Source organism: Dama dama, chromosome 1, assembly GCF_033118175.1.
Source record: "Dama dama isolate Ldn47 chromosome 1, ASM3311817v1, whole genome shotgun sequence".
NCBI lineage: Eukaryota > Metazoa > Chordata > Mammalia > Artiodactyla > Cervidae > Dama > Dama dama.
The window spans coordinates 29,758,979-29,782,061 of record NC_083681.1 but is presented as its reverse complement, the minus strand read 5'-3'; the positions used below and the strand labels follow the sequence as shown (position 1 = coordinate 29,782,061).

The following is a 23,083-nucleotide window of genomic DNA, read 5'->3' as shown; positions in this document are numbered from 1 at the left end:
ATGAATTTGACTTTCTCATTTAAGTGAAATCACATAGTATTTGCTTCTTTGGAACTAGCTTAATTCATTAGCATAATGTCCTCAAGATTTAGACTGAATAATTATTCTATGTATATACTATGTTTTGTGTAGCTATTCATCTGCTGATGGTCTCTTGGGTTGCTTTCACCCTTTTGGCTACTACGAATAATGCTGCTATGAACATGGGTATTCAAATCTCTCTTCAAGACACTGCTTTCAATTCTTTTGTGTCTGTACCTAGAAGTGGAATTGATGGATCATATGGTAATTATATATTTAATTTTTTTTTAAGATCTCATATATCATTTTCCCCAGCAGTTGCACCATTTTACATTTTCTCCAACAGTGTGTAAGGTTCCAATTTCTCCACATCTTTATCAGCACTTGCTTTCTGTTCTTTTGATAATAGTCATCCTAATGTCTATTGTAGTGGGAATTTCTAATAATGTACTTTCCCAGCCTTGAGAAATTCCATAGAAGTAGAATCTGGAAAAACAGCATATATTAAGAAACTATGCTTATGATTATCTTTCATGTTTTTCTTAGAATAATAGCCTTGTTACAAACCCCAAGGCCAGATCCAGAAGGGAATATGACCAGGATCATGAAAGCATGGACTTTGGAACACCGGGTCAGCGCCAGGCATGAACGCTGCCTACGCACTTGCTGATTGCTCCCGAGACTAGCCCGGAAGGGAACAGCCTCAGGTAAAAACCAAGGGGATCTGGACTATGTCAGTGTCATCCATGACATTTAGGAGTACATTATTAAAACAGCGTATGTCTTGAGAAAGGTAAGATTAAAGCAATTCTTGTAGTCTGCACTTAGGAATAAAAGCTGGACTCAGAGTGGGCTCTGCACCTCTGTCCAATAGAGGCTGCAGGTCCCCTGACCCATTGCACCAGATTTCATGTTCTGTCTTCATTCTTGTCACTTGCTCCCAGACCATTAAGGCGATAGGGTATGAAGTGGTATCTCATTGTAGTTTTGATTTACCTTTCCTTGATAGTTAGTGATGTTGAGTATCTTTTCACCGGCTTGTTGGCCACTTTATATCTTCTTGGGAGAAATGTCCATTCAAGTCCTTTGCTCATTTTTTAAAAGCTATTTTATTATATATTTTATTTATTTATTTTTGGCTGTGCTGGGTCTTTGCTGCTGTGCAGACTTTTCTCTAGCTGTGGCAAGTGGGGGCCACTGTGTAGTTTTGGTGCTCCGGCTTCTCATTGCTGTGGGTTCTCTTGCTGCAGAGCCCCGGCTCTAGGGCATGCAGGCTTCAGTAGTTGTGACACATGGGCTCAGAAGTTGTGACACATGGGCTCAGTAGTTGTGGCTCCGGGGCTCCAGAGGACAAGTTCAATAGTTGTGGTGCATGGGCTTAGTTGCTCTGTGACATGTGGGATCTTCCCGGACCAGGGATTGAAATTGTGTTCCCTGCATTGCCAGGCAATTCTTAACCAATGGACCACCAGGCAAATCTGTTTGCTCAATTTTTAATTGGGCTTTTAAAAAAAGCTGTAGTTGTTTATATATTCTAGCCCTTATCAGACATAGGATTTGCAGATATTTTCTCCCATTCCATAGGCTGCCTTTTCATGCTGTTGTGAAACTGGATGCACAGCTTTAAATTTTGATATACTCCAATTTACCTATTTTTCACTTTTATTGTCTGTGTTTTTTAAGTCATGCAGTGGCCCCCTTTCATTGCCAGTCTAGAGAACCCTTCAGGCTGGGGAACAGGAGGAGGAGGATTGGATTAATCTTTTGAGTCTCACTCAGTTATTGCAATGGTGGTCTTTCTGCCTCCACGCTTGATCCGACCAATCCATTTTCTGTAAGACAGTGAGAGTGAAGTTAAAACATACTAAAAAGTGTGATTTTGTCACACTGCTTCTTGAAGTTTGAAACACTCATCATTCTCAGGATAATTATAAAGCCAGGGATGGTGGTGGAAGTGGGGAAGGAATTTTGTCCCTGATTCTCTTTCCAGCTTTATCTAGCCTTCTATTTCTTTCTCCTCCTTTTTCATGCTTTTGCTGTACTAAACTATTAATGGATGCCTAACCACTTCATGCTTTTTATTTTTCTTACTTCCAAGCCTCTATGTATTCTTGGGTTTTCTGCCTAGAAAATTCACCCTCATCTAGGTCAGCTCATACTCAGGCTTCAGATTTCAACAAGATGCATCAGCCTCTGGGTAGCGTGCCTTGAACCCCAAACAAAAAATTAGGTTAGGCAATACTCCTCAACACAGCACTCATTATAAATGCCTTTTACTTGTCTTCTCTCTTCTAGACCACTGTAAAATACTGTGTCCTGTAAAATAGTGTTTCCCTGTTCAACACTTTGCTGAAGGAATAGGTAGGCAGCTGGTGTAACAAAGGTCTTAGTGTTACTGAATCAAACTTGTGTCTGCTCGCCCATGCTGAGTAGAGCCAGCCTGCTGACACTGGCTTGTGGGGAAGTACAGTACAGTGTTTACTGCTCAGGGTCAAGCGAGAAGTCAGGCAGCTAATGCTTAAAAGACCTGAACCCCCTGGTGGCTTTCAGGGAAAGGTTTTAAAAGACAAGGTGAGGGAGGGAGATTGTGGGGTATGTGATTAGGTTGTGGACATTCTTCTGTTTTGCTGGTGGTGGGGTTACTGGGAGTCAACATCATCAACCTTCTGGTTTCAACCAGTCTGGGGCCTACGTGCTGTGGGTAACATACGGTTAACTCTTTCCACCTGGTGGTGGTTTCAGTATCTGCAAAACAGCTCAAAGGATATGGTACAGAATATTATCTATAGCCCTTGAAGAGGAACTAAAGGTCCTTGACCTTGTTTAGTAGCTAAACTATCATTGTTTTGCTTGACTATTTTCCTTTATTTCTGAATATTCTGACTTCTCTGATTGAACCCCAGTCCTCTGTATTAGAATTACCAAGTCTTAGCACTGGACCACCAGGGAAGTCCCAAGCTCCATATTTTTAAGAAATTTATTTATTGGGCATCCCGAGGAGTCTGGGCCGTCTCGGAAGGAGAGGGTGGAGGCCGCGGCCAGCTGGAGACGCAGTCATGTCCCGGTATTACGAGGACAAGCCGGAGGGCTGCGCCTGCGCGGGCGTGAAGGAGGATCTGGGCGTGTGTCTGCTGCAGTCTGATTGCCTGCTCAAAGAAGGAAAATCCCCTCGGCAGTGTCTGGAGGCAGGCAACTGCGAAGCTTTGAAATCCTCATTTTTTGAGTGTAAGAGATCAATGCTGGATGCCAGGTCAAGATTCAGGGGAAGAACGGATATTGATACTATGTTGAAACCAAGCTGAAAACAACAAAGGACTCTGGTCATTAAACCAGAGAAGCCAAAATAAGAAACATACTTCTTGTTACATCTGTTCAGGTGGACCAGTTTTTTGCTCCATGAAACAAGAAAATGGATGAGTTCTGGTTTTCAGTAGGTATAAATGATTCTCTTGCCCTAAGTTATTCTTAGAATAAAAATTTAATTGAATAGTTGTGAGCTGAGAACATAGTAGATGTGTTTTAAGAATTGTTCTGAAGCACAGGGAATGGAAAGATTGTTAGTTTCCACTGACTTCTCAACCAGATGACACAATCTGTGCATCCTTTGTCAATACTGTGAAGGCCAGGGGTGGGACTGTGAGAATCAGCATGCAGCCTGATGAGAAAATATCCATCTGGAAGGCGTAGGCTAAAACTTTCTTTTATTCCAATTGTACTATTTAGTTCCAAAATAAATTGTGTTTGACTGCTTGGTGAAAAAATAAAATTATTGATTTATTTTGGCTGCGCTGGGTTGCAGCGTGCAGCATTGCTGCCTGCAGGCTTTCTCTAGTTGTGATGAGTGGGGGCTACCCTCTAGTTGCGGTGCTCAGGCTTCTCAATCTGGTGGCTCCTCTAATTGCTTAGTTGCCCTGCGTTATGTGAGATCTTCCCAGACCAGGGACTGAACTGGTGTCCCTTGCATTGAAAGGCAGATTCTTAACCACTGGACCACCAGGGAAGCCCAAGCTCCACATTTTTAATAGTCTGTCCTTTCCCCACTTTTTTTAACATGTTACCTGTATTATATAACAAAGTTTCATATGTGTAAAGGTCTAACTAATGGGCTATGATTGTTTCACCAGTTAATTTTTCCATCCCTACATCAATACCACATCATCGTTATTGTTTTCTCTCTTTTTAAAAATTGAGGTAGAGGTGACTAACAATATTACATGAATTTTATGTGTGCAACACAGTGATTCACAATTTTTAAATGTTATATTCCATTTACAGTTATTATAAAATATTGGCTATATGCCCTATGTTCTATGGTATATCCTTATGGCTTATTTACTTTATATGTAGCAGTTTGTACTTCTTTGTCCCCTATCCATATCATACCTCTCTACCCTGCCCCTTCCTCACTAGTAGCCACTAGTTTGTTTTCTATACCTGTGAGCCTGTTTCTTGTTTGTTATATTGACTAGTTTGTTTTAGTTTTTAGATTCTACATATAAGTGATAACATACATTATTCATCTCTCTCTGACTTTTTTCACTGAGCATAATACCCTCCATGTCCATCCATGTTGTTACAAATGGCAAAATTTTATCCTTTTTTATGCCTGAGTAGTACTCCATTGCATACATATGCTGCATCTCTTTTATCCATTCATCCATTGATGGACACTTAAGTTGCTTCCTTATCTTGGCTATTGTAAATAATGCTGCTATGAACACTGGGGTGCATGTATCTTTTCAAATTAATGTTTTCATTTTCTTCAGTATATACCCAGGAGTGGAATTTCTATTGTATATAGAAATATAATTGTGGATTATATTGTAGTTTTATTTTTAGTTTTTTGAGGAACCTCCATACTTTTCCCCACAGTGGCTACACCAATATATATTCCCACCAACAGTGTACAAGAGTTCTTTTTTCTCCACATCCTCCCCAACCATTTGTCACTTGTGGTCTTTCGGATGATAGCCATCCTGATGGATGTGAGGTGATATCTCATTGTGGTTTTGACATTTCTCCAACCACATTATCTTACTTTTTATAACTTTATTATAAATTCTGCCATCTGATAGAGTAAGTTCTAAGCCCTGTTCTTTTCAGAAGTGTCCTATTCTGGGCCTTTTACTTTTTCATATAAATTTGGAGTCATTAATAGTTTCATGAAAAACCCTTCCAGAATTTTGTTAGAAAATGAAATAAATTTGTAGATCAATTTGGGGAGAATTGGTATTTTTATAATATTAAGTCTTTGAATACATGAACATGCTATAGCTTTCCATTTATTTATTTTGAAATGTCTCTTGGTGGTGGTTTAGTCGCTAAGGCATTTCCAACTCTTATGATCCCATAGACCATAGCCCACCAGTCTCACTTGTCCATGGGATTTCCCAGGCAAGAATACTGAAGTGGATGAGTGAATACATTTCCTTCTCTAGGGATTCTTCCCAACCTAGGGATCAAACCTGTGTCTCTTGTGTTGCAGGCATATTCTTTACTGCTGAGCCACCAGGGAAGCCCCAAAATGCCTCTTAAGAATGTTTTATAATTTCCTCTATCTAGGTCATATTTTTGTGGAGTTAGATTTTTGTTGAATATACCCTGAGACTATGGTAGGTGGTATCTTTTTTTAAATGGAAGTATAGTTGATTTAAAATAATAGTTTCAGGTGTACTATATAGTATTCAATTCAATATTTTTAGAGATTATACTCTAAAGTCTTTTTAAAGCTGTTTTTAGTTAATTGTTGGGGTATAGAAGTGCTTCCTAATAGTATGTATATTAATCTTACACCTGTTTCATTGCTAAATTCTGTTGTTCCTAATCATTTGTTATATTTTGTTTTGGTATTGTGGAAAATTGTGTCATCTGCAAACAATTACAGCTTTAGTTCTTTTTTTTTTTTTCTTTTGCTCTGCAAGCTTCTAATTTGTCTTCCTTGTTGTACTGTGCTGGGTATGGTCTCTGATACAACATGGAATAAAAATAGGGACACTGAGCATTCTTTTCAGTGCTTAATTTGGAAGTGAATCTGCTGTTAGGATGATACTTGCTGAAGGATTTTAGTAGTTACTGTTTATCAGGTTAAGGAATTCCTATCTTCTTCCAATTTACGAAGAGTTTTTATCCTGCACAGGCATGGGATTTTATTCATGCTTTTTCTGCTTCTATTGAGATGCTCATGTGGTTTTTCTCTTAATCTGTTTATGTGGTGAATTACATTTGTAGGTTTTCTAATATTAAACCATTATTATATAACTGATGTTGGGCTGCACCCCACAGGCTGGCAAACCTTGTAGCTGCCTGGCCTTGAGACCAAAGAAACAGCCTGGAGACAGTGACATCAGTGGTTTATTGGACAGGGGATCTTATGAAAACAGACTTGGAGCCACATCCCACCACGTGCAGCAAATGGTGAGAAGAACACAGCAGGTTTTACTGCTTGCAGGGGTGAGGGGGCTGGTGGGAGAAGGAGGCCACTGTTTATAGGGAAACTGACACGAGGTGAGTTCAGTTACCAGGGACCAATTAAGCCCTACAATTAAGAGGATTGGATAGTCGTGACACTGAAGCAGGGACTGGTCCAACAGATGTACAGAGAGCAAGAGAATAGCCATCTAGAATGGTCTGCCCATATGACTAGATAAATCCTATTTTGTAGTGGTTCCTTCCTTCCTTCCTTCCTCCTTCCCTCCCTCTTTCTCTCTCTTCTTCTTTTTTTAAACTTGGTTGGATTCAATTTGCTAATATTTTGTTTAGGATTTTTTCTTTATTTTCTTTTTTAAAAAAATTTTTCTTCATTTTCATTAGTGAATTAGGCTTGAAATTTCTTTGTTATAGTGTCTTTGATTTTTGTATGGGGGTTATGCTGGCCTCGATGAATGACTTAAGTAGTATTTTATTTCTTCAATACTCTGGAAGAAATTTAATTTTGGGGGGCATGATAAGTGATTTGCCACCCATTTACTGGTTTTTCAGCTTCTAAACTTTTGTTCCACTTCCTATCTGCTATTATCTTCATATTCACCTTGTCTTTTATGGGTATATGCCATTTTAGCAGGGTTTCAGAAGTCAAAGGGGATAAGTACCACATGTGTGCCAAGTTTGTCATGTTTAACCCCATTTATTTGTGAAATTGAACCAATTGAGAGTTGATAGTATAAAAAGTAGATTCAGATCTGAGCTTGTATATTTAACTTTAAATTATTCATTTTAATGGAAGGACTGAGAAGTCTATATAACATAAAACAGTACCTAATTCAAAACAATTTACCAATCTAGTAGCATTAAGTATACCTAATGCCTAGGTACGTAGGCCTAAAAAATGATTTCCCACTAGAAGTAATCAAAGATACTTGAAGATTTGTGGATGATTTCAGATTTGGGCAAGAAATAGACAAGATGAGGCTGGAACATTTTGTCATATGTGTCAAAAAGACTGTCATGTAAGAAATTACCCTCACGTTATCATGGCCTCCTGATACGTGCATGCTCTGTCTCTCAGTTGTGTCCGACTCTGCAACTCCTTGGACTGTAGCCCGCCAGGCTCCTCTGTCCATGGGATTCTCCAGGCAAGAATACTGGAGTGGGTTGCCATTTCCTCCTCCAGGACATCTTCTGGATCCAGGCATCAAACCTGTATCTCCTGTGTCTCCTGCATTGGCAAGCAGATTCTTTACCATGAGCGCCACCTAGGAAGTCCTAAGATACTATATACAAACAATTCCAGAGATCACAGAGCAGAATGGCTTACAGATAAAATGAATACCCTTGATTCATTTGGTGTATTAAATCAATTAAAAACATTTCATGGAAAAGAATCTAAAAAATACATACATGTATAACTGATTCACTTTGCTGTACAGTAGAAACTAATACTTTTTTTTTTTTTAATTTGAGAGAACAATTTCTTGTTATAATGAACCAGAAACAAAAGATTCTACTGCAACTGAAGAGTTGACAGACTATGGTTGAACTTAAACCTTCAGGGGGAATAAGAAGAGGGTCAACAAAGTAGATGAATGGAGAAGCCCAAGATTAGTCTAGGGTAAACAAAAGGATAACAGCACTTCAGCAAGGTTATCTTCTGACCCTCCCACCAGGTATCTGTCATCAATTTTCAGCCCTTTTCCTTCTGAGGCATCTGCCAAACCAAAAGGCTTTCTCCTCTGTTGTAGGGTGTTCAGCCAACCCAAAAACATCCCTTAGAGCATGATGCAAAACCAAGAAGAAAAGTTTATAAATCTCATTCCAGGGTAGAAAGTGCACATATCCAACCCAGTAAAATGGTTATGTGGTGCAAATGTACATGGTAATAACTTGAATCAAATCAGAGCTGCTACCCTGTGTAACATGTTTAGGTGGCCCGGTAGCTATGTCAATGTTCCCAATTTACTAAAGCATCAATGTGGCAGAATGCATTTATGAGCTCCTGATTTTCTGAACACTTTAAAGAGGCGATTAAAAATGACGTAAAACAGAATTCTATCTCAGAAACCTAGACATTAAGGTGGAACACTGGCGGACTCTTTCTGGGTGCCCTCCCACTGCCTAGAGGAAAGGAATGTTCTTATCTCCAAAGATCCAGAAAGTTTCCCCCAGTGTAGCATACAATGACCTTATATGCCTCAAAATATTATTGCCGTACAATGGTCCACTCTTTCCTTTAGTATTAAAATTTTTACTTAGTTAGCTGCCTCGAGTCTTAGTTGTGGCATGAGAGATCTCTCACTGAGGCGTGTGACCTCTCTCATTACAGGGTGTAGGCTTCGTTGCTCTGTAGCATGTGGGAGCTGAGATTTCCAATCAGAGGTTGAACCCACGCCTAGGCACTACAAGGTGGTCTCTTAACCACTGAACCAATAGCAGAGTCCCCACAAAGGGCCACTCTTCACCAAACTCAGCAAAAAGTACTCAAGTCTACTTCTTTGAGTCTTCGTTTCCTTATTAAATCTCCCACGTAGTGCAAAAGTTGCATTAAATCAATATGTAGGTTTTCCTTCTATGAATCCTTGTTAGTTTAATTTTCAGACCTAGCCAGGGAACCTAAGAGTATCAAGGAAGACTTTCTGTTGCTGTTGTTCTTGTTGTTCAGGGGCTCAGTCCTGTCTGACTCTGTGACCCCATGGACTGCAGCATACAGTCTTCCCTGTCCTTTATCATCTCCCAGAGTTCGCTCAAATTCATGTCCATTGAACTGATGATGCCACCCAACCATCTTGTCCTCTGTTGTCCCCTTCTCCTCCTGCCTTCAATCTTTCCCAGCATCAGGGTCTTTTCCAATGAGTCAGTTCTTCACATCAGGTGGCCAAAGTATTGGAGTTTCAGCTTCAGCATTAGTCCTTTCCATGAATATTCAGGGTTGATTTCTTTCAGGACTGACTGGTTTGATCTCCTAGCTGTCCAGGTGACTCTAAAGAGTCTTTTCCAGCACCACAGTTTGAAAGTGTCAGTTCTTTGGCGCTCAGCCTTTTTTACTGTCCAGCTCTCACATTCCCATATGAATACTAGAAAAACCATAGCTTTGACTATACAGACCTTTGTTGGCAAAGTAATGTCTCTGCTTTTTAATACACTGTCTAAGTTTATTCATTTCCAAGGCAAACCATTCAGTATCACAGTAATCCAAGTCTATGCCCCAACCAATAATATTGAAGAAGCTGAACGGTTCTATGAAGACCTACAAGACCTTCTAGAACTAACACCCAAAAAAAGATGTCCTTTTCATTATAGGGGATTGGAATGCAAAAGTAGCAAGTCAAGAAATACCTGGAGTAACAGGCAAATTTGGCTTTGGAGTACAGAATGAAGCAGGGCAAAGGCCAACAGAGTTTTGTGAAGAGACGCAGTGGTCATAGCAAGTCAGTTCAGTTAGTTAGTTCAGCCACTCAGTTGTGTCCGACTCTTTGCGACCCCATGAATCGCAGCACACCAGGCCTCCCTGTCCATCACAAACTCCTGGAGTTTACTCAAACTCATGCCCATTGAATCGGTGATGCCATCCAGCCATCTCATCCTCTGTCGTCCCCTTCTCCTCCTGCCCCCAATCCCTCCCAGCATCAGGGTCTTTTCCAATGAGTCAAATCTTCGCATGAGGTGGCCAAAGTATTGGAGTTTCAGCTTCAGCATCAGTCCTTCCAATGAATATTCAGGATTGATTTCTTTTAGGATGGACTGGTTGGATCTCCTTGCAGTCCAAGGGACTCTCAAGAGTCTTCTCCAACACCACAGTTCAAAAGCATCAATTCTTCAGTGTTCAGCTTTCTTTATGGTCCAACTCTCACATCCATACATGACCACTGGAAAAACCATAGCCTTGACTAGACAGACCTTTGTTGACAAAGCAATGTCTCTGCTTTTTAATATGCTCTCTAGGTTGGTCATAACTTTCCTTCCAAGGAGTAAGCGTCCTTTAATTTCATGGCTGCAATCACCATCTGTAGTGATTTTGGAGCCCCCGAAAATAAAGTCTGACACTGCTTCCTCTGTTTCCCCATCTATTTCCCATGAAGTGATGGGACCAGATGCCATGATCTTAGTTTTCTGAATGCTGAGCTTTAAGCCAACTTTTTCACTCTCCTCTTTTTAGTTCCTCTTCACTTTCTGCCATAAGGGTGGTGTCATCTGCATATCTGAGGTTATTGATATTTCTCCCAGCAATCTTGATTCCAGCTTGTGCTTCTTCTAGCCCAGCATTTCTCATGATGTACTCTGCATATATAAGTTAAATAAGCAGGGTGACAATATACAGCCTTGACCTACTCCTTTTCCTATTTGGAACCAGTCTGTTTTTCCATGTCCAGTTCTAACTGTTGCTTCCTGACCTGCATACAGGTTTCTCAAGAGGTAGGTCAGGTGGTCTGGTATTCCCATCTCCTTCAGAATTTTCCACAGTTTATTGTGATCCACACAGTTGAAGTCTTTGGCATAGTCAATAAAGCAGAAATAGATGTTTTTCTGGAACTCTCTTGCTTTTTCAATGATCCAGTAGATGTTGGCAATTTGATCTCAGGTTCTTCTGCCTTTTCTAAAACCAGCTTGAACATCTGGAAGTTCACAGTTCACGTATTACTGAAGCCTGGCTTGGAGAATTTTGAGTATTACTTTGCTAGCGTGTGAGATGAGTGCAATTGTGTGGTAGTTTGAGCATTCTTTGGCATTGCCTTTCTTTGGGATTGGAATAAAAACTGACCTTTTCCAGTCCTGTGGTCACTGCTGAGTTTTCCAAATTTGCTGGCATATTGAGTGCAGCACTTTCACAGCATCATCTTTCAGGATTTGAAATAGCTCAACTGGAATTCTATCACCTCCATTAGCTTTGTTCGTAGTGATGCTTTCTAAGGCCCACATCCCAGGATGTCTGGTTCTAGGTGAATGATCACACCGTCGTGATTATCTGGGTCATGAAGATCTTTTTTGTATAGTCCTTCTGTGTATTCTTGCCACCTCTTCTTAATATCTTCTGCTTCTGTTAGGTCCATGCCATTTCTGTCCTTTATCAAACCCATCTTTGCATGAAGTGTTCCCTTGGTATCTCTAATTTTCTTGAAGAGATCTCTAGTCTTTCCCATTCTGTTGTTTTCCTCTATTTCTTTGCATTGATCACTGAGGAAGGCTTTCTTATCTCTCCTTGCTATTCTTTGGAACTCTGCATTCAAATGGGGATATCTTTCCTTTTCTTCCTTGCTTTTCGCTTCTCTTCTTTTCACAGCTATTTGTAAGACCTCCTCAGACAACCATTTTGCCGTTTTGCATTTCTTTTCCATGGGGATGGTCTTGATCCCTGTTTCCTGTACAATGTCACGAACCTCTGTCCGTAGTTCATCAGGCACTCTGTCTATCAGACCTAGTTCCTTACATCTATTTCTCACTTCCACTGTATAGTCATAAGGGATTTGATTTTGGTCATACCTGAATGGTCTAGTGGTTTTCCCTACTTTCTTCAATTTAAGTCTGAATTTGGCAATAAGGAGTTCACGACCTGAGCCACAGTCAGATCCCGGTCTTGTTTTGCTGACTGTATAGAGCTTCTCCATCTTTGGCTGCAAAGAATATAATCAGTCTGATTTCAGTGTTGACCATCTGGTGATGTCCATGTGTAGAGTCTTCTCTTGTGTTGTTGGAAGAGGGTGTTTGCTATGACAAGTGTATTCTCTTGGCAAAACTCTATTAGCTTTTGCCCTGCTTCATTCCATACTCCAAGGCCAAATTTGCCTGTTACTCCAGGTGTTTCTTGACTTCCTACTTTTGCATTCCTGTCCCCTATAATGAAAAGGACGTCTTTTTTGGATGTTAGTTCTAAAAGGTCTTGTAGGTCTTCATAGAACCCTTCAACTTCAGCTTCTTCAGCATTACTGGTTGGGGCATAGACTTGGAGTACCATGATATTGAATGGTTTGCCTTGGAAATGAACAGAGATCATTCTGTCATTTTTGAGATTGCATCCAAGTACTGCATTTCAGACTCTTTTGTTGACCATGATGGCTACTCCATTTCTTCTAAGGGATTCCTGCCCACAGTAGTAGACATAATGAACAGTATGATAGGCAAAATAATAGGATACTGAAAGAGGAACTCCCCAGGTTGGTAGGTGCCCAATATGCTACTGGAGATCAGTGGAGAAATAACTCCAGAAAGAATGAAGGGATGGAGCCAAAGCAAAAACAATACCCAGTTGTGGATGTGACTGGTGCTGGAAGCAAGGTCTGATGCTGTAAAGAGCAATATTGCATAGGAATGTGGAATGTTAGGTCCATGAATCAAGCCAAATTGGAAGTGGTCAAACAGGAGATGGCAAGAGTGAATGTCCACATTCTAGGAATCAGCGAACTAAAATGGACTGGAAAGGGTGAATTTAACTCAGGTGTTAGCAAACACCCTATTAAATATAAGAGAAGATTCTACACATGGACATCGCCAGATGGTCAGTACCCAAATCAGATTGATTATATTCTTTGCAGCCAAAGATGGACTGTTTATACAGTCAGCAAAGCAAGACTGGGAGCTGACTGTGGCTCAGATCGTGAACTCCTTGTTGCCAGATTCAGACTTAAATTGAAGAAAGTAGGGAAAAACCACTAGACCATTCAGGTATGACCTAAATAAAATCCCTTACGACTATACAGTGAAAGTGACAAATAGATTCAAGGGATTAGATCTGATAGACAGAGTGCCTGACGAACTATGGATGGAGGTTCATGACATTGTGCAGGAGGCAAGGATCAAGACCATCCGCAAGAAAAAGAAATGCAAAAAGGCACAATGGTTGTCTGAGGAGGCCTAACAAACAGCTATGAAAAAAAGAGAAGCGAAAGGCAAAGGAAAAAGGAAAGATATACCCATCTGAATGCAGAGTTCCAAAGAACAAGGAGAGATAAGAAAGCCTTCCTTAGTGATCAATGGAAAGAAATACAGGAAAACAATAGATTGGGAAAGACTAGAGATCTCTTCAGTTCCAAAGAACAAGGAGAGATAAGAAAGCCTTCCTTAGTAATCAATGGAAAGAAATACAGGAAAACAATAGATTGGGAAAGACTAGCGATCTCTTCAGTTCCAAAGAACAAGGAGAGATAAGAAAGCCTTCCGTAGTGATCAATGGAAAGAAATACAGGAAAACAATAGATTGGGAAAGACTAGCGATCTTTCAAGAAAATTAGAGATACCAAGGGAACACTTCATGCAAAGATGGGCACAATAAAGGACAGAAATGGTATGGACCTAACAGAAGCAGAAGATATTAAGAAGAGGTGGCAAGAATACACAGAAGGACTGTACAAAAAAGATCTTCATGACCCAGATAATCACGACAGTGTGCTCACTCACCTAGAGCCAGACATCCTGGAATGTGAAGTCAAGTGGGCCTTAGAAAGCATTACTATGAACAAAGCTAATGGAGGTGATAGAATTCCAGTTGAGCTATTTCAAATCCTAAAAGATGATGCTGTGAAAGTGCTGCACTCAATATGCCAGCAAATTTGGAAAACTCAGCAGTGGCCATAGGACTGGAAAAGGTCAGTTTTCATTCCAATCCCAAAGAAAGGCAATGCCAAAGAATGCTCAAACTACCACACAATTGCACTCATCTCACACGCTAGTAAAGTAATACTCAAAATTCTCCAAGCAAGGCTTCAACAGTATGTGAACTTCCAGATGTTCAAGTTGGATTGAGAAAAGACAGAGGAACCAGAGATCAAATTGCCAACATCTGCTGGATCATCAAAAAAGCAAGAGAGTTCCAGAAAAACATCTACTTCTGCTTTATTGACTATGCCAAAGCCTTTGACTGTGTGGATCACAACAAACTGTGGAAAATTCTGAAAGAGATGGGAATACCAGACCACCTGACCTGCCTCCTGAGAAATCTGTATGCAGATCAAGAAGCAACAGTTAGAACTGGACATGGAACAACAGACTGGTTCCAAATCAGGAAAGGAGTACATCAAGGATGTATATTGTCGCCACTCTTATTTAACTTATATATGCAGAGTACATCATGAGAAATGCTGGGCTGGATGAAGAACAAGCTGGAATCAAGTTTGCTGGGAGAAATATTAATAACCTCAGATATGTAGATGACATCATCCTTATGGTAGAAAGCGAAGAAGAACTAAAGAGCCTCTTGATGAAAGCAAAAGAGGAGAGTGAAAAAGTTGGCTTAAAACTCAACATTAAGAAAACTAAGATCATGGCATCTGGTCCCATCACTTCATGGCTAATAGTTGGAGAAACAGTGACAGACTTTATTTTCTTGGGCTCCAGAATCACTGCAGATAGTGACTGCAGCCATGAAATTTAAAGACGCTTACTCCTTGGAAGGAAAGTTATGACCAACCTAGAGAGCATATTAAAGAGCAGAAACATTGCTTTGCCAACAAAGGTCCATCTAGTCAAGGCTATGGTTTTTCCAGTGATCATGTATGGATGTGAGAGTTGGACTATAAAGAAAGCTGAGCACCAAAGAACTGATGCTTTTGAACTGTGGTGTTGGAGAAGACTCTTGAGAGTCCCTTGGACTGCAAGGAGATCCAACCAGTCCATCCTAAAGGAGATCAATCCTGAATATTCATCGGAAGGACTGATGCTGAAGCTGAAATTCTAATACTTTGGCCACCTGATGTGAGAACTGACTCATTGGAAAAGACTCTGATGCTGGGAAAGATTGAAGGTGGCAGGAGAAGGGGACGACAGAGGATGAGATGGTTGGATGGCATCACCAACTCAATGGACATGAATTTGAGTAAACTCTGGGAGTTGGTGATGAACAGGGAGGCCTGGTGTCCTGCAGTCCATGGGGTTGCAAAGAGTCAGACACGACTGAGCGACTGAACTGAATCGAGGTTTGTCATAGTTTTTCTTTCGAAGAGTAAGCATATTAATTTCATGACTGCAGTCACCATCCACAGTGATTTTGGAGCCCAAGGAAATAAAGTCCATCACTATTTCCGTTGTTTCCCCATCTATTTGCCATGAAGTGATGGGACCAGATGCCATGATCATAGTTTTATGAGTGTTGAGCTGTAAGCCAGCTTTTTCACTCTCTGCTTTCATTTTCGTCAAGAGGCTCTTTAATTCCTGTTCACTTTCTGCCATTAGAGTCGTATCATCTGCATATCTGAGGTTATTGATATTTCTCCCTGCAATCCTGATTCCAGCTTGTGCTTCAAGGAAGACTTTTCCCTCTCCCATATTCCTTTGTAGGCTTCTCAGGTGGCATTAGTGGTAAAGAACCCAGCTGTCAATGCAAGAGACATAAGAGATGGGTTCGATCCCTGGGTTGGAAAGATCCCCTGGAAGAGGGCATGGCAACCCAGTCCAGGATTCTTGTATGGAATCCCATGGACAGAGGAGCCTGGCGGGTTACAGTCCATAGGTTGCAAAGAGTTGGACATGACTGAAGCAACTTCACACACACACACACACACACACACACACACACACACACACACACTGTTGCAGGAACACAAGGGCAAGAATTCCAGGCTGCAGCTGTAGCTTGCCAATTACCATGATAGGCAGCTATGGGTTCTACCTCCGTATCTTTTCACTCTCCTCTTTCACCCTCATCAAGAGGTTCTTTAGTTCTTCTTCACTTTCTGCCATTGGAGTGGTATCATCTGCATAGCTGAGGTTGTTGATGTTTGTTCATGCATGCTAAATCGCTTTGGTCATTTCTGACTCTTTGTGACCCCATGGACTGTAGCCGCCAGTCTCCTCTGTCCATAGGATTTTCCAGGCAAGAACACTGGAGTGGGTTGCTGTGCCTGCCTCCAGGGGATCTTCTTGACCCAGGGATCGAACCCCTGTCTCTCATGTCTCCTGAACTGGCTGGCGGGTTCTTTACCACTAGTGCCACCTGGGAATGATGTTTGCAATGCATTGAATACATTTAACGCCATGAGTTTATAATGACCTACAAACAAACATATACACAAAAATCTCTAAATGGTAACCATTGGATGATACTAGTGAACTAGCTGTTGTACTCAAAACTGGTCTTTTACCTGTACGAATTATCCCAGTGGGAAGTCATTTTGTAGAGGAGGGAAATTCTCTTCCTAGAAGTAGCCAGGCTAGTAAATGAAGCAGGAATGTTAGAATTAGAACTCATTGTTTTGTAACACCTAATGAAGGAGTGGTTCTAGACACTGAGTCTCACAGACTGCTAACATCACCAAAAAAGGACAGGAAGAACATCGTGTCACCTATGAGGTAGAGTCAACTCTGAATCTGACTGAGGCTTGGTCAAGTCTACAGTGTGACTCTTAGGTGCAGTCAGCATCAGCTGACAAACTGTTAGAAATGTGAAATTTCATGACTTGCCTCAGACCAGAAACAGAAACTCTCAAGGTGAGGTTCAGCAATCTGTTTTGACAAACCATTCAGAAGAGACTCTGATGCCCACTAAAGGTTGAGAATCATTGCTCTAAATCCGATAGCAATTTATAGGAAATACAGAGGAATATATTATACAGCATCATAGCAACGCAAGCCAAAAATTCAGACTGTGGAAAAATCCAGACACAAGTGACCCAGTTTCTTTGAATGTAACTTGCAAGGAAATAGAAAAAGGGATAAAGAGGAACATATAGATTAAAAGAGACTTAGGAAATATATAGATCAATTGCAAATTTTGCACATTATTTGGATCCTAATTCAAATATGTAAACTGAAGGGACTCCCCTGGTGGTCTAGTGGTTAAGACTCTGCACTTCCAATTGAGGGGCAGGTTCGATTCTTGGATGGGGAATTAAGATCCCAGAAGCCGTGTGGCACAGACAAAAAAAAAAAAAAAAGATAAGCTATAAAAACATTTAAAATATTTATGGTATAATTGGAAATTTTAACACTAGATATATAATATTTAGGAAATGTTCATTCTTTTTATGTGTGACAATGGCATTGAAATTACATTTAGGGGTGAAATGGTATGATTTCTTCAATTTGTTAAAAATAAGATTGGATGGGTAGGTCAAGGTATAAATGCGACAAAGTTGACCATGGGTTGCTTATAATTGGAGCTGGGTGATAGGTACCTAGGGGTCATTATACCATTTTGCGTACTGTTGTATGTGTTTGAAATTATCTATAGTAAAAAGCTAGAAAAGAAATTGCCTTTGACTCTGTGGGGCTTTGTGAGAAACCCATGGGAAAAGTTTTGGATTTAAATACAGAATTCCCAGACTGGGCCCTGATTCTTCCACATACTTTATAGGGAGACTGAGCTGGATAGCTAGGCAAATCACTTCATATCACCATCCTCATTTTCTTCATCTGTTAAAAAGAATATTGAGAATTAAAGGATGCAATGTCTTCAAATGCTTTGCACAGTGCTTTGCAGACGGAAGGTTCTAGTATCAACTATCTGTGAATTTCTTAAAGCTGGCTAAGGCATCTTCTAACGTTTCTTCAGCCCAGTGTGGGACATATATCAGGTGATCCTTAAGTGTAGACTCAATTTCTTTAATCAGATCATTATTTATTAAATAAATGAGTGAAAGAGTACATTCCAAATTCTGTTTCAGAACTCTAGGTTGAATCATTCACTCAATAATTAAGACCTAGAATGAATGAATAAAAGTAGGAGACATAACCTGACAATTATAATTTATTACTTTATACATTTTCAAATAGACTCTACTATATATTATAGACTATAGTTGCTCCCCTCCTTTCATGATAGCTCCTAGGCTGAAAACAGTGTAAGGTGGAAAACTGTTGATCAGTGTGTAGTTTTCAGTCATGAAGGTGCTCTTTGTGTGGGTGTGGGCTCACCTCTATGGGACTCTGTGGACTGTAACCCATCAGGCTCTTCTGTCTAAGAGATTTCCCAGGCAGGAATACCGGAGCGGGTTGCCATTTCCTTCTCCAGGAGATCTTCTCAACCCAGGGATCTTTGTGTGCTAAGTCACTTCAGTGGTGTCCGACTCTTTGAGACCCCATGAACTGTAGCCCACCAGGCTCCTCTGTCCATGGGATTCTCCAGGCAAGAATACTGAAGTGGGTTGCTATTTGCTTCTCCAGGGGATCTTCCCAATCCAGAGATCGAACCGCATCTCTTGCATCTCCCGCATTGGCAGTCAGGTTCCTTATGACTAGCGCCACCTGGGATCTTTAGTGAGATACAAAAATAAGCAAAGTTAAAACTGGAACTGTTTTAGGTCTTTACCCTGGGGCTTCTTTGGGTTCCACCAGAGGGCGCTCCATATCGCGTGCCTTTGCTGAGATGTGGAGCCCACAGGAACCTCTCCTGTTATGCAGTCACCCCTTTAGCAAATGTACATTGAGCTTCTACCATGTGCCTAGAAGTTGTAGGTGCTGAGGATACAGAGGTGAAAAGACCTGGACCTGTCCTCAAGGGACTCAGACTAGAGTGGAGACTGACATGTAAACAAGAAAGGATGGCACAGTGCAGCAAGGGCTATAATAAAGGTATTACAAGGTGTAAGGAACTATTAATTCTGGCTCCAGGAGTTAGGGAAGGCTTCATAGAATGTGAGATTAAATTTGAAAGGCAAGTAAGAATTCATCAGGTGGACAAAGCAGACAGAATAGCGAGTACAGATACATTGTGTGTGTCTATGTGTTAATTGCTCACTGTGTCCAACTCTTTGCAACCCCATAGACTATATCTCAGCTGGGGAATAGCCGGGCTCCTCTGTCCATGGGGTTTTCCAAGCAAGAATACTGAAGCGGGTTGCCATTTCCTTCTCCAGGGGATCTTCTCTACCCAGAGATTGACCTTGTGTCTCTTGCATTGCAGATTCCTTACTGTGTGAGCCACCAGGAAAGCCCACAGATATATGTACATGAAGGTAAGAGCACACATATAGTTAGTTTGCCATGGCCAAGAATAAGTTTCAAGGAACCTGAAAAGTGGGGAGGTGGGGCTGGATAGTTGGTGGGGCCAGATCATAAAAGGCCTTATTCTGTGAAAAGGAAAGCGCCCCTTAACATTTTTTTTTTTTTTTTAAATTTTTTGGCCTTGTTCATGTAGCATGTGGGATCCTAAGTGCCCAACCAGGGATCAAACCTGCAGCCCCTCTATTTGAAGGGTGGAGTTCTAACCATTGGACCTCCAGGGAAGTCCTCCCCCTTATGGTCTATGTTCAGCTCAGTAAATATAGGGGCAATGTTAAACTCTAGAAGAGATGATCTCCTCATCATAGTTCTGCACAAAATGGTTCCAGAGTTTTTTGTCTTTGAAAGGATCTTTAGGGAGCAAATACACTTCACAAGATCTTCATTCTCCCAATTTTATAATTAGCGGCATTTAGTTGCTCACTTTCTCATGATTTTTGGATTTGATTTATGTGTCAGAGAATTAAACTAGCTCTCAAAAGTGTTATGATTTGCCATTATTAAGGATCTAAAAAAAATTGTGGTTCAAGATGCTAAGAATCCTTCTAGAAACGTTGGAATAATGTTAGCATCCTTAGAGTAAGAGCTTGCACTTGACAGTTTTAAATGGTCATTTTTTGCTGTTTTTCTTTGAAAATCCCATTTCCTCTGGTTCCTGCTACTATAACTCAGCAGATGCTGACACTAGTTTAGTTTACTTTAGTTGCTTAGTCGTGTCCGACTCTTTGTGACCCCATGGACTCTAGCCTACCAGGCTCCTCTGTCCATGGGATTTTCCAGGCAAGAGTACTGGAGTGGGTTGCCATTTCCTTCTCCAGCTGACACTGAGAGGGTGTAAACACAGGGACATTTGGGAAGAAAAAAAACAGGAACATTGCTGAGACTTTTCTCCAGTCTTCTGGGGGAAGCTGGGGCTGGGTGGGGTGGGGTGGGGAATCCCCCAAGGGACTGGTCAGGTGTGCTTTCTCTCTTAGTCTCTTACTCAGCAGGGAAGACTCATATCCTGTTTGCCTGGACAAGCCGCGGCTCTGCCCTTTTTACCCAGAAATGCTTCTGAGCAGACGAGTCCAACCAGCTCGTTCCCTTGCAGGCATCAGACATCCATGGGAAGTGGAGGGGGCGGGGCAGAGAGGCTGAACTGCCTTCACTAACTCAGCACCCTGGCCACGTCTCAGCATTCAGCAGATCTGTGATGGGAAACAGTGGTTCTGAGACCTTGTGGCATCTGAGGTTTTCTGAGTAAGACTGAATTTCATGGATGAAGCACTTTAAATCAGAACAGTAGACTCTTGGAAGGTTAAGACTGGAAGGGTCAGGACTTCCCTGGTGGTCTAGTGGCTAAGACTCTAAACTTCAAATGCAGGGGGCTGGGATTCAACCCCTGGTCAGGAAACTAGATCCCGAATGCTGCAACTAAGACCTGAAGCAGCCAAAAAAAAAAGAAAGAGGAGACTGGGAGGGTCCTTAAAAGTCACTTGTTCCAAACCCCTCATTTTATTAAGGTGGAAACTGAGGACATGAGAGTTTAAAACAGGGTAATTCTACATTTCAGTAACCCTGGAAAAGTCCTTGGTGTATGCCTGTTTTTCCAGTGAAAATATCAACCATGCCAGTTTTACTCTCAAAACTGTTCTGGTTTGGACAATAAATTATATGATCACTCACATCCACCCTAAAAGAAAAGAAAGGGTGTGAATAGGTAAGAAGCAGCAGAGAAGGAATGTTAGAGGAAAGAAACAGTTTGAAAAAGGTATAGAGATGAACATAAGAATGAATCTAGTACAGCAGGGTTCTTTTTCAGTTATTCTTCTAAATTACATTTTCTTTCATAGAGGTTTTGCTTCTCCAGATAAAATTGAGAGGAATAAATATTAACATCTTGGTCATTTGCAGTTTCTTGTTACTAGTGAAGAAAGAGTTCATAGGGCCTGTACTCAATCTGAGGCCTGTCCGTGCTGATCGTGCTCGGCCACCTCTCCAGTGGACTCTGAACTCTGCTTAGTGCCTGTGGGAACGACAATGGAAGGATAAGACCCCTTCTGGACAGGGGAACCTTGAAGATCGTATCCAGGTTACTCATCGCCTAAGAGAAAACATACTCTAATCACCCCTGCCTCCGGACAGTATCTATCGGAATGTAACCACAGGCTTATTGGTTATTAACTGGTTGGAATGTAATCGCAGGCTTATTGATTATTAACTGTTTGAACACATAACATGTGAATGATGGGGTTATTGTGATTGTATTTACCCTTCCTTTGTAAGCCTCAAGGGATTTGGGGTGGTGGGTTTGGACACGTACACATGGGGTATAAAAGATTTTCACAAATGCTGGTTGGGGTCCTTGGCCAAGAAGAGACTCTGCCTTGAGCCTGCCGGTGTAATAAACTGCACTCCACTATCTGCATTGTCCTTCTGAGTGAGTTTGTTTTCCGGAAAGCGTGGCTATAACATTTGGTGCGTTGGCGGGGATACTCCTCCCTTTGAGGAGACAGGTCTCATTTGAGGCCACCCTGAGGCTTTGTAGCTTGAATCTCCTAGAGGGGGGAAGGTGCCTCGCCCCTCTGGAAGGATTCTGCTTCTCAACGCCCGGACCTTTCACCTTAGCAGGTAGTGGAAGGCAGCAGGGGAACTGAGCGCTCAGGTGAGGAGGAACCCACCCGGCAGGGTGGAAGAAGGGGCCTGATCACCCCCCTGGGAGGGGCTAGAAGGAGCGGGGACCCACAGGAGCCTGGAATAGGCAGGCGGCGATTGCTTTCTAGGGTTTAGGAAGGAAATTTGTGAAGGTCATTTAGGAGGTGTGTCCACGCCGTCTTGGGGAAAATTATTACCAAGCGATCACCAGGGGATTTTTAGGACAGGAAACTGGTCCTTGTATGCTCGTATTCTGCCCTCCCCCAGGAGGTGTCCCGTCTGCTGTGAAATTCTTGACTCCCTTGGAATTGTCAGGCTAGAAGGAGGGGGATACATAAGTGAGTATGAATTGGCTTTTCTGGAGATGGCCTGGGACAGGGGATATTTAACCCATCTGTGTTTTCATCTGCACCTGATCAAGCCCACCAAGGCAGAATGGACTTTAAGGGAGAAACAGTCTTGGACCATGTGATGTTCTGGTTCAACTGTGCTGACCGGCAGGTGAAGACATGCTGATCCCCCTTCTCCCTCTGGGATCTGGCAGGTAAGGCTCTTCTCACCCCAATTAGGAAGGAGGCAGAATGGCAATTTAAGTGTCACTGAGTGGAAATATCAGAAGTACATAGGGTACTGAGAACTTCGCAGACAGAATGAAAAGGAAAAGTAGAAGAAGGTCTGAGAAGGTAAGCAAGATGGGGGTAAGTGAATCTAAGGCAAATGTATTGGAGTGCATGATTAAAAATTTAAAGAAGGGATTAGGAGGAGACTACGGTGTGAAGATGAAGCCTAACCAGCTCCACAGACTCTGTGAGGTCAAATGGCCCCCTATGGGAGTAGGACGGCCACCAGAGAACACCATGAACTCAAAAATAGTGGAAGCAGTCTATACAGTAGTCACAGGAGAGCCAGGACACCTGCATCAATATCCATCTATTGACTCATGGCTAGGGTTAGCTTGAGACCCTCCTACTTGGACAAGGTTCTGTATCCAGAAGGGAAAGGGAAAAATATTAATGGCACAAAAATTTACTAATGATAAAAAAGGAAATTCTACAGGATTTGGACAGGGATG

General features: G+C 41.6%; 1 protein-coding gene and 1 long non-coding RNA gene across 2 annotated transcripts; both read left to right on the top strand.

Annotated features, from left to right (window-relative positions):
• Nucleotides 1-652: 652 nt before the first annotated feature.
• Nucleotides 653-21,750, top strand: LOC133058503 (uncharacterized). The gene is made up of 4 exons (XR_009693343.1): nucleotides 653-728; nucleotides 6,304-6,435; nucleotides 19,280-19,331; nucleotides 21,271-21,750. It is a non-coding gene; the product is annotated as an uncharacterized LOC133058503 (long non-coding RNA).
• Nucleotides 3,078-3,323, top strand: LOC133064508 (cytochrome c oxidase assembly factor 5-like). The gene has a single exon (XM_061154726.1). It carries the CDS (start codon nucleotides 3,078-3,080, stop codon nucleotides 3,321-3,323), a length of 246 nt encoding a protein of 81 aa, XP_061010709.1.
• Nucleotides 21,751-23,083: the final 1,333 nt, after the last annotated feature.